The sequence below is a fragment of the Ahaetulla prasina genome, chromosome 3 (genome assembly GCF_028640845.1).
Source record: "Ahaetulla prasina isolate Xishuangbanna chromosome 3, ASM2864084v1, whole genome shotgun sequence".
NCBI classification, from domain to species: domain Eukaryota; kingdom Metazoa; phylum Chordata; class Lepidosauria; order Squamata; family Colubridae; genus Ahaetulla; species Ahaetulla prasina.
In genome coordinates, this window is record NC_080541.1 from 137,179,274 (window position 1) to 137,191,827 (window position 12,554).

The 12,554-nt window shown below is 38.4% G+C and overlaps 1 protein-coding gene across 4 annotated transcripts in view; it reads right to left on the reverse strand.

Annotated features, from left to right (window-relative positions):
• Positions 1-7,381, reverse strand: part of GPSM2 (G protein signaling modulator 2) — a 34,152-nt gene extending 26,771 nt beyond the window's left edge. Inside the window, exons 1-2 of one of the 4 annotated variants that reach the window (XM_058178534.1) lie at positions 7,159-7,380; positions 60-352 (exon numbers count right to left, since the gene is read on the reverse strand). In XM_058178534.1, the coding sequence (XP_058034517.1) occupies positions 60-118 (59 nt within the window). In that variant the 5' untranslated portion in view covers positions 119-352; positions 7,159-7,380. Of the gene's footprint in view, positions 1-59; positions 353-7,116 lie in introns of all 4 variants that reach the window. The other 3 variants (XM_058178533.1, XM_058178536.1, XM_058178535.1) reach the window with 3 other exon arrangements.
• Between the last annotated feature and the right edge of the window lie 5,173 nt (positions 7,382-12,554).

The following is a 12,554-nucleotide window of genomic DNA, read 5'->3' on the forward strand; positions in this document are numbered from 1 at the left end:
TTCAGATGCAAGCCTTAAGTTAATTTTTCAATATATTAAAAATTAGTATATATGCCTACCTGTAACGAACATGAAACGAATTATCTTCACACATGTTTAACAAAACATCTTCTTCCATCAATTCACATTCTGAATAAATTTATTATCAACTAGGCAGCATGTAGGAAAATCACCAAGGAATGAAAAAATATTCTCATAACAATATCCCAATACGTTATCAAGACTTTGAGTTAATAAAATTCAAATTCTGGTTGCAGTATTCTTCCTTGATTAGAAAAGGAGATTCTTATCAGATATCACTTATACATTCAGAAGTCGTATTACAATCTGTGTCTGTCGCTCAGTTGTATTTCTGCAAAGAGAGTAGAAAATGCTGTTTCCAATTTCATTTGTATAGTGTCAAATTATTTTTTTAAAAAAATAAGAAAGCAATGCTTGATGAAGATACAACAAATGAAATTCTTGTATAAACGAAGCTTGCAAAGCAAACCTTTCTCTCACACATATAGGCAAATTTAATACATACATGCTGAACACTGTTTTATGGATTAGTTATAAAGTAATAATTTAAAGAGACTGGTCACAGAACTATATTTTCTTTTGTTCTAGGAAAACTGTTAAAAACTTTATTTGGCAAAATTGTAGCAAAACTTTTTTCTTACTATTACGTATTTAGTTTTAAATTTTATCCTAATAAACTGCAAGGAAACTACAGTAGTAGACAAATATCAGAATGAGGACTCAATATCATACCCTTTCACAATTGTATTGTGTACAATTGTACACAAAATGCAAAATATGCTTTGTTTCAACCCAGAAACAAATTTTGCGATTTCTGGAAATTCCACTGAACTTCGGCAAAAACAGAACCTGGAATAGTTTTGTTTTTCTATCTTTTAGGCAAAACAAAATCTAAAGAGATCTTGGGTATGATTTCACTGATCAAGGCTAGTACAAATGAAATTATCTGTCATTGCCTTTTCCAAAAAGTCTGTTCATTTGTTACTCAGTAGAAAAAGAAGATCTATCCGGCCTGCCCATGAATTTTCCTTCCTTCCCTCCCTCCCTACCCCTCTGCTGCTACCGGATGTCCAAATAGCGAAAGAAGGGAGGGGTACAGGCTCTGGGGCCCACGCAGGACACAGCAGCTCTCCAATATCCCAATAATACGAAAGGCTACACTACTTCTGCTATGATTACTAGAAACATACTTCAAACAATACCCATCAGTTCTTTACCACTTCAGTTTGGAAGTACCGTATTTTTTGCACTACAAGACGCACCAGACCATAAGACACGTTAGCTTTAGAAGAGGAAAACAAGAAAAAAAAATCTGCCTCTGCCTCTCAGCATCCATCCAGTATTCATCTGGTTAGCGTCCTTATAGCAAAAAGCTTGGTCAGCTTCAGCATGTTATCACAGCCCCAGGACGTGGCTCATCAGGGCTCCACTCCGTAGAGCCCACCACTGGTCAACTGATCTGAGCTGCCGCTGCCACCAGGGAACATTGGAGCCTTCTCTGCCAAGCAGCTGATTGTCAGTTGGATCAGCCTCCCGGACTACTGCCGATCAGCTGCTCTAGGTGGCAGGAATTGCAACTGCTGATTGCTGCCGTGTAGAACAGCTGATTGGCAGTATTCCAGGAGGGCGATCTAACCACTGATCAGTTGCTCAGCAGCGAAGGCTCCAGTGTTCCATGGCGGTGGCGAACACCAGCAGCGGTGACAGGTGGCGCTGAACGCCGGCATCACTCCAACCCCCCCCCATCTTAATATTTGCTCTACAAAAGACACAGACCATTCAAAGTTACAAAGGCATTGAAAACAGTGACATGACTGTTTTTCATGCTTACTACTGCAGCATCCTCATAGTCACATGATCAAACTTCAGATGCTTGGCATCTGGTTCACAATTATGATGGCTGCAGAGTCCTGGGATCATTTTGTGACCTTCTGACAAAGTCAATGGGGAAGCCACATCCACTTAACCAGTTGTTACTAATTTAACAACTGCAGTGGCAAGAAAGGTTGTGAAAATGGGCAAATCCACTTAGCAACAGAAATTTTGGGCTCAATTGTGGTTGTAAATCGAGGTCCAGGGAACATCAATTCTTTTTTTTATTTTGTCACAACAGTATACACAAGCATCAACATAAAATAACTACATATCATATATGCATATATATGAGCAAAAGTATGCAATAACTATATTAATTTGATATAATGAAAGGAAACAATAGGACAGGAACGGTAGGCACTTTTGTGCTCTTATGCACGCCCCTTATAGTCCTCTTAGGAATGGGGTGAGGTCAATAGTAGAGAGTTTTTGGTTAAAGCTTTGGGGATTTTGAGAAGAGACCACAGAGTCAGGTAATGTGTTCCTACCCCAGCATATTATTTAAACTATACATTCTTCAAAAATGATTCAGAAGTACAAGCCTGAGGAAAATGCAGACCACACACAACTGCATTCCATGAATTTCATTAATGTAGCATTAAGTATTCACTTAATGCTCATTAACAACTTTTAGTATTCCTTTGAAGGATTGCAAGATCAACCAGTACAAGACAATTTACATGAGAGAAACTGTCAAACAAGCAAAGTACAATTGAGAGAACCAATCAAAACATGCTATATAGAACTTAAATACCTGATTTTAAAACCCATATTATACTGTGAAACACAAATGCAATTTTGCTGATTTTAATTATACCTTTATCAAATTTATCAATTTCCTATGTATTGTGTGGTAATCTATACATGAAAAATAATATATTGCTGAAATCCTGAAAGTTAATTACTACAGCCACTCCTTGTTTACTGACTTCAGTTACTGACCATTGGCAAATAAGGCAGACAATGTACACTAGAGATTAATGCTGTGGAAATTGTACAAAAGAATTTTATCTGAAAGAGTCAGCAATCTTCATAACTCCTCAGTCACGTGTTTGCTCAGTAATCATTTCACTTAATAACAAAATCACTGAAATGGATTGTGGTCACTAAATGAAGAGTGAGTCTAGTAGGAAGCAAGAAATAAGAGACTAGTTTAATCTAGTGATTAAGGCACTGGGCTAGAAACCAGGCTGTGGAGACTGTGAGTCCAGCCTTAAGCACAAAACTGGCTTGTTATCTTTGGGCCGGTCACTTTCTCTCAGCTCTACTCACCCCAGAGGGTGGTATTATCAGGAATATGGGAGGAGGAAGGAATATTAAATATGTCGGCCTCCTTAAGTTATAAAAATAATAAAGGTGGATAAAAAAATTCAACAGACAACTCTCTGTAGGGTCTTTGGATCATGAGGCTTTTCTCCTCATCCTGTCTCCCATACAATAAAAAATATTTTTAACCCAACAAAAGTCCTATTTTAAAAGATCTGTAATACACAACAGCATGTCAATCAGAGAAATGAGGCGAATCAGAGAAATTATCTTTCCTCTTCTACATGCTAAAAACCATTGAAATTCTTTTAAAGCAATTATACATCCACATCTATCTTGGTTAAGTATCACACAACTGTAGATTTAATTAGGATTAATCCTAACCCTAATCCTACAACCAGCAATCTCTCTTGAGCTGGTCTAATCAGAAGAAAGATAATAAAATAGGGCAAAACCCAGTTAATAATTGTCTTACTTAGCAATGAAATTTTTGGTTCAATTATGGTTCAATTATGGTTTAATTAATTATGGTTTAATTAATTAATTATATTATATATAATTAATTAACCTACTGAAGTTCGCAGATGACACAACAGTGATTGGTCTCATTAGAGACAATGACGAATCTGCATATAGACGAGAGGTCGAACGACTAGCCTTGTGGTGCAACCAAAACAATCTGGAACTGAGCACACTCAAAACCGTAGAAATGGTGGTAGACTTTAGGAGAAACCCTTCCATACTTCCACCTCTCACAATACTAGACAACACAGTATCAACAGTAGAAACCTTTAAATTTCTAGGTTCTATCATATCGCAAGATCTAAAATGGACAGCTAACATCAAAAACATAATCAAAAAAGGACAACAAAGAATGTTCTTTCTGCGCCAACTCAGGAAGCTCAAACTGCCCAAAGAGCTGCTGATTCAGTTCTACAGAGGAACTACTGAGTCTGTCATTTGCACCTCTATAACTCTCTGGTTCGGTTCTGCTACCCAACAAGAAAGACACAGACTTCAGAGGATAATTAGAACTGCAGAAAAAATAACTGCTACCAACCTGCCTTCCATTGAGGACCTGTATACTGCACGAATCAAGAAGAGGGCCGTTAAAATATTTACAGATCCTTCACATCCAGGACATAAACTGTTTCAACTCCTACCCTCAAAACGACACTATAGAGCACTGCACAACAGAACAACTACACACAAGAACAGTTTTTTCCCAAAGGCCATCACTCTGCTAAACAAATAATTCCCTCAACACTGTCAAACTATTTACTAAATCTGCACTACTATTAATCTTCTCATCGTTCCCATCACCAATCTCTTTCCACTTATGACTGTATGACTGTAACTTTGTTGCTGGCAATCCTTATGATTTATATTGATATATTGACCATCATTTGTGTTGTAAATGTACTTTGATGAATGTATCTTTTCTTTTATGTACACTGAGAGCATATGCACCAAGACAAATTCCTTGTGTGTCCAATCACACTTGGCCAATAAAAAATTCTATTCTATTCTATTCTAAATCAAGGAGTACCTGTACAGATGGAACAAAGGAAAACAAGGGCTTGAAAGGATTGCAATCTGTACTATGTCACAATCTTAAAAGAATTTTTTAGGTAAAATGTATATTGGTATACGTCACCAGATAAATTTTCTAGAGTATATAAAGGCACTTTATATTTATGTTGGAAATGTGAACAAGAAGGGTCTTTTTATCAACTTTGGTGGTGATGTAAAAATGTTAGAATTTTTTGGATTCTAATACATACATTGAATTAGAGGATTTTAAAGATTAATACACAATTGAGACCTTTTTTTTCTTTTATGATTGGACAAACAGCTGGGAAAAAGATCAAGGAACTTTGTTTTTGTGTATAATTGCAGAGACATTATTGTATGCATAGAGATAGCAAGATTCAGCGTTACTCACATCAGAGAAAGAGTTGCTAAAGAGGATAGAACTTGCTGAGATAAGTAAATTGACTTCTTGGATAAGAAAAAACAGTAAAAATGACAAATGTCTATATTTACTGCTAACTAAAAACCCCTCATAGGCTTTTTGCATAAAATAGAAAAAATATACTGTTTTGGTTTTGAGGGTTTATGGTTTTGATTATTGGACAAGATAGATTATAGAAAGAAGAGACTTAAAGGTATGTTGTAACCATAAAGTTCAGAGGTAAATTCGTAGCTGTACTTTCCTTTCCTGCTGTAAAGGAAATTGGAAGCTACAGGTAGTCCTTGACTTAAAACAACTGAGACTGAAATCTTCAGTCATTGACCAAAGCGGTTAGGCAAGACATCATGCAACTACTTGGTTCAACAACCATAATCCCTGCACTCCAGGGTTAAAAACCTGCCTGCTAGACATACTGACTCCTGGGTGGGTGGGGGGTAACTTCCTCCAGAAGGCAACCCTTTCACTGTTAAAAAGGCTGGCTGAAAAATGTCTATCCTGAAATCCAAGCAGGATTTTAGCACAATGTGTTTGCAGCATGGGGCATTGCAGCACAGCCCCCCCCCCCAGATAAGAGGACTCCCTTTTGTTTCCTGAGAGGTGACAGCAAAAAGACCCCACACTGCATCCATCCCAAAATCCAACCACATTGGAAATGCACCATGCTGCAAACACTCTATGCCAAAATTCTGCTTGGACTTTTCTAGCCAGCCTCCAGAAATCTGGGGGAGTCCTCTTGGCAGTGCTAGCAACCTTTTCTGCCAGCTTCCCTATTGACTTTCTGGGGAAGCACATGATCGCAGAGTGGTTTGCAACTAGTTGTAAGTTCAAATAGGTTATCAATCCCCCAGGTCATAATCAATGTAATCATGGAGGTTTTACAACCACAACTTCAAGTGAGTTCTAAGTTCCTTTGTTCAGTGTCATAATTTCTGATGCTGAATGAATGGTTTTAAGCAAGGACCACCTGTACTTCTTTGTATCTTTTATTTCATTTTTTGCACTTTTAGCTTTCTGTTTAATTTTTTTTCTTAGTTTATATTAGTTTGTATTAGTTTTTGTTTTTTTTAAAATAAAAAATATACATTAAAAAATTACAAGGTAGCCCAGAACTTTAAGGATTGGCAGCACGCTGCACTTGGTTTAGTTATAACTTCTGAATAGCAAATTCATAATAGAAAATCAGTCCTATGTATCATCTGCTGCATTAGTGTTTTCATCTGCTGGCCAAAATGTACAACAAATCGCTAAAAATTAAGCAAGTGCTGAAAATGTGGCTTTGGCACAACTCCACCTACACCAACAACTTAACAATGAAAGAAGACTCTAATGCTAATACACAAGTTTACACTCAAAAAATAAGAACTGTACAGTAAGAGAAGGCTATTAAGCAATCCGTGCAAGAGAAATGGTAAAAACATCTACTGGATCCTAAAAACATCCTGTCATAACATCCATCCAAGCCAGGACATCCAATTTTTAAAAATACTGATGGGGGGGGGGCGCCGCCAACTTTCAGAAAACAACACAACTATAAATCGTTTCCAGAGCAAAGAAAACCAGTCAGTGCTAGCATTAATGGGAGAGGATTCTCGGGTGATTTTCACCGAAAACGTACCAGGCACACAGCCTTCGTTTTTGTCTCTCCGTTTTCGCACACACGTTTTTTTTTCTTACGGAGATCATGCCTATGTCCCTAAATAAGGGTAAACCGTATTCCCCCCGCCCCCGAGGAGCATCTGACTAATCAAAATGCAGCCCATTCTTAACAAAACTCACAGGAATCCCTGCCTGCCCCCCCTCCTCCCGGTATGGTTTTCTTTCAAAATGGCTCCCCTTTTAACTGTGCGGACTCCCAAATACGGGCAGCCCTCCTCCTTCATCCCACTGCCTTCAGGGGGAGGCTTCTGCCTTTTCCCTCATTTTTTTTTCCGCCCCTCCACGCACACAAACAGGCCGCTGGCACACTCCCCCATTTATACCAGGCTCAGCGGTGCCCACGAAGGGGATTCCTTTTCGCTCACTTTCATTTCAAGCTGCCTCGGACGGCTCTCCCTTCGGTCTCCTGAGCTCACCACACAGGCGTCGCGAAAATACCCCCCCGAGAGCCAGGAAGGGAGGGGCTCCCCACTTTTGCTTTTCACCTGCCCAGTCAAGGGCGCTCCCCCTCCGCCTCCTTGCGTGACGAGGAGAGGGGGGAGGAAAAACGGCCATCCGCGTGCTCGCGCCCCCACGGCGCACGCGCCTCGCAGCCATGCCCTTTTCTCTTGTTTTAAGGTGGCGTCCTGTCTTTTAATCCGGCGCTTGTTCCGCCCGCCGCGCTCCCCTTGGCATCTTTTGCATTGGCCAATCAGAAGAAAAGGGTGACGTTGATGAGCCCTGTACTCTCCCCCCCCCGCCTTTTCCTACGGTTAGATTTATATTCCAAGGGGTGGGGTAGAGAGATTTAAAGCGACAGCTTCCCTCGCATCGGTTTCGGGCGCTGGGAAGGGTCCGCAGCAAAGGAAAGGATAGTTACTTATGTGTATTGACAGGATCATGCAATATAGAATATTTATTTTATTTATTTATTTATTTTGTCACAACAATATATGTAGGAATCATACAAAAGATTATATAGTATATAAACATATATGGGTAAATATAAGGAGGTATAAGCATATATATAGAAAGAAGAAAAGAAAAACAATAGGACAGGAACGGTAGGCACGTTTGTGCGCTTATGCACGCCCCTTATGGTCCTCTTAGGAATGGGGTGAGGTCAATAGTAGAAAGTTTTTGGTTAAAGCTTTTAGGATTATGGGAAGAGACCACAGAGTCAGGTAAAGTGTTCCAAGCACTGATGATTCTGTTACAGAAGTCATATTTTCTGCAATCTAGATTAAAGCGGTTGACATTAAGTTTAAATCTATTAGTTGCTCTAGTATTATTGCAATTAAAGCTGAAGTAGTCTTTGACAGGAAGGACATTACAATAGATGATTCTGTGAGTTAAGCTTAGGTCTTGTTGAAGGCGACCGAGTTCCAAGTTTTCTAAGCCTAGAATTTCAAGTCTGGTGGGATAGGGTATTCTATTGTTTACAGAGGAATGGAGAACTCTTCTTGTAAAATATTTCTGGACACGTTCAATTGTATTGATGTCAGAGATGTGGTGAGGGTTCCAAACAGGCGAGCTGTATTCAAGAATTGGTCTAGCAAATGTTTTATATGCTCTGGTTAATAGTGTGGTGTTTTTGGAAAAGAAACTACGCAAAATTAGGTTTACAACTCTTAGAGCTTTTTTTGCTATGTAATTGCAGTGGGCTTTGGCACTTAGATCATTTGACATGAAAACTCCAAGGTCTTTAACGGGATGGGGGTCATCTGTAAGGTAATGTCCATCTAGTATGTTCTTAGTTTTTGGGTTCTTTTTTCCTATATGTAAGACTGAGCATTTGCTGGTTGAAATTTGGAGCTGCCAATTTTTAGACCAAGCGGTTACATGATCAAGGTCGTTTTGAATGATAGAAGTATTGTCTGTGATGTTAAATAGTTTGACATCATCAGCAAAGAGAACACAATTACTTGAGAATAGATCGCTCTTTCGCCACTTTTCTTTTTAAACTATTGATGTGAGCGCTCGGTCGCTCCTGAACAGGGAGAGTAGAGTACAGGTAGACTTCGAGTTAACAACAGTTCATTTAGTGACCGTTCAAAGTTACAACGGCACTGAAAAATAAGTTATGACCGTTTTTCACACGACGATTGCAGCACCTCTATGGTCACATGATCAAAATTCAGAGGCTGGTAACTGATTCGTATTTATGATGGTTGCAAAATGTCCCATGGTCATTTGATCACTTTTTGCAAACTTCTGACCAGCAAAGTCAATGGGGAAGCCAGATTCACTTAACAACTGTAACTAACCTAACAACTGAAATGTTTCATTTAACAACTGTGGCAAGAAAGGTCATAAAATGGGGGGGGAATTCACTTAACAATCGTCTCAGCAACAGAAATGTTGGGCTCAGTTATGGTCGTAAATTCTGTATATGAAGAAAGCCTTCTGAATAGTGAGGATTAAATCACGCTTTAAACTTCATTTCCTCCTGTTTCTGAACTAGTTCAAAAAATGAATATACTTGTGAATGAAGGCGCATATGCTTGCCTCTATTCTTTGGGACATGTTTTCAATCACCTATATGAGTTGAGAAATATGCATCCCCCAAACCTATTATAAACTAGCTTTAGGTTTCAACTGATTGTTACATGGGGTGCTTCAATGCACGCATACTTTTGTTACATCTTTTATGATTATTTCATTATTTATATATCTAGGAATTTTTGGTCTGTTGCCCCCACCCGAAGTTATAAGATGGGTCAGTTAATAAGTGTGCTAAACACATACAGTACAATACCCTTTTTGAGGATTCCTTCTAGAAAGTAGATAACCACTTTTCAAGAATTGTATTCCTTTCCTCCTTGTTTATTCACTACATACATATCCTGCTTTTTCCTTGAACCTGAGGTGATGTGCATACTATTGTCCAATTTCTTTCTCCTCAACAGTAACCTTGTGAGGTAGTTTCAGACAATATTGTTTTTGCATAACACTGATCCACAAAACCACTTGCATTTTGTCGTAGTACTGAGTAAAATGGATTCAGTGGGTTGGGTTAATTTTTAAGTACTGGTATGAGCTCAGCAAGCCTAGAAGTAATGCTTAAGAATGGGTTCACTGAAGCTGTGTAGCTGAGGATGTATTTGGACTTTGGCTCTTTTTTCTTTTAAATTACAGAAGGAGTGTTAATGAAATTGCTATGGCTAGAGAAAGGGTGGGGCAATAAAATAATCACAGTTACTCACCAACAATTCTTGGCACTATTTCAGAATAAATATATTCACCCAGGAAAAGGTGGGGCAGAAAATCATCTTTAATACTTGCTTGACAGCCAGAACATGTTCATCCCAAAAACTTGCTGTAGTAGTGCAACTTATCTGTGGCGTGAATGTGGTTAACATAACAGGCCATACATTCTAGACAATTTGTTATCCCTTTCAGCCATGCAATATATTCTTTTCCTACCAGAGATTCATAATTCTTTCTTACAATGAATACTGTATGCAATTTCTTAATGCATTTAGAAAATTAGTTGTATTGCTAAAATAAGTTACTAGATACCTTATCTGGGAATGTAATTTGCTTTTTATCAGTTTACCTGTGACGCCTAATAAACAAATCCTGATTCAGCATGTTTGAACACTCCCTATATTTCAGGTAGGGATAGATAAAATCTGGTCTCTTGCCAAGTCAGTATAATTTTGCCCAATAGAATTAAATATTAGGGCTCCTTAAAGTGCACAGACGGCAGTTTCTCACTGTGTATATGAGTTTTGTATCTCAAATATTAATGAAATTTAAGTTTTTTCAAATGTAGCTGGCAGAAAAACAATTTCATTTGCTCTTTAATTAGAAAAAATTAGAAAAAACGCAATTTCTAAGAAACACAGCTTTTAATTCCTAAAACATTCCTTCAGATGAAAAGGGCTACCCTATTTGCATGCTGGTGATAGAAAAATTGTGCCTATCATGGGGTATGCATTGGTTAGTGGCAAATGTAATCAGCATATTTTTTCTGTTGAACATTCAAAGGGAGAAAATGTATACCTCGGTACAAGGCATCTTTTTTACTTCAGTCTTCTTTATATGAGGCTTTTCTATTGTACCTTGTCAAATAACAGTGTATGTGCAAGACTTATTTCATACTTTATGGCACAGCAAAACTGCTCTATAGCAGCTGAACATACGCTTGTCAGATTACTATTTTCTGTTTTGGGACAAAATTATACTGTACATGGTGTTAGGTATATCACCAAAAAAATTGCCAAAAAAGGGTCTGTGTGTCTCACGGTTATATCTTTGGGAATTAGATTACTAAAAAATATTATATCGACAGCATCATCAGCATCAATACTCACTAATGTTTATTATGTAAGATTTTTTTTCCAGTTTACGTTCGGCCTTTCTGTTGGCTTGCATATTCATAGTTGGTGTTTGTTTTGGAAAAGCCTTTCTGAAGAGGCTATTTCTCAAGCTCACGAACTTTCTGAGCTTTTGGTTCAATGCAGTAATAAGGTTCTTTCATTGAGGCCTCATGGTTTTTAATGTTAGTTGCAATTATGAGCTTATTTTGCAGAAGGGGGCTTCAAAAAGAGGGCTGTGAAAATATTTACAGATCCCTGACATCCTGGATATAAACTGTTTCAACACCTAACCTCAAAACAAGGCTACAGAGTACTGCGCACCAGAACAACTAGACACAAGAACACTTTCTTTCCGAACGCCATCACTCTGCTAAACAAATAACTCCCTCAACACTGTCAAACTATTTACTAAATCTGCATTACTATTAATCTTCTCATAGTTCCCATCGCCCATCTCCCTCCACTTATGACTTTATGATTGCAACTTTGTTGCTTGTATCCTTACAATTTATATTGATATTGATTGTTTCCTGATTGCTTATTTGTACCCTATGACTATCATTAAGTGTTGTAGAATTAGAATTCTTGATGAACATATCTTTTATTTTATGTACACTGAGAGCATATGCACCAAGACAAATTCCTTGGCCAATAAAAAAATTCTATTCTGTTCTGTTCTGTTCTGTTCTATTCTATTCTATTCTATTCTATTCTATTCTATTCTATTCTACTCTACTCTACTCTACTCTATTCTATTCTAAGAGCAAACAACCAGTGATAAATACAGGAAGAGATTTTATAGCTATGCCTAAAATCAGAAAGATTGTGGTTAACACCTCTTAAGAATAGCACATTTTGAGACTTCCATTGGTGCCGTTGGCATTGAAGACGATCCTTCGGATCGCCAGCCCTGCGATCATGTTAAAAATTCGCTTGGACAGCACAAATCAGCTGTCTGACAGTTTGGAAACCTTTCCCTCGGGAGAAGAGGGAAAGGAGAGCAGTCGGGTGAGGGTAGAGCTCCCCGAAAGCCCCTAGAATAAAGCCAGGGGCTTGAAGGGTGTGAGCTCCCTAGAAGCCTGATGGAGCTTCAGATCCAGGGCGCTTCTGCTGAAGCAGAATAAAACGCTGCGACCAGTTCTGTGCCTAATATTAGTTTTAACCTGATCCCAATGCAGACAGAGCAAAAACAGGAGTGCTGGCAATTGTAACTGCAAGTACCAAACCTTTACTTTGTTTCTACATTGTTTCCTTCTGAATCAACTTAAGAAGAACAAAGGAAATGGCGCCTGTAATGTAATAGGGCGTGAAAGTGAAAGTTAAGGAACTGCTTGTTAATGCTGTTAGCGCTCTCAGCGCTGTTTAAGGCTGCTGGATTTTATATTGAAGTGGAGAGGCTTAAAATTGGAAACTGAAACCCTTATAGACGACAGAACTGACTTATTTAACTCAATTAC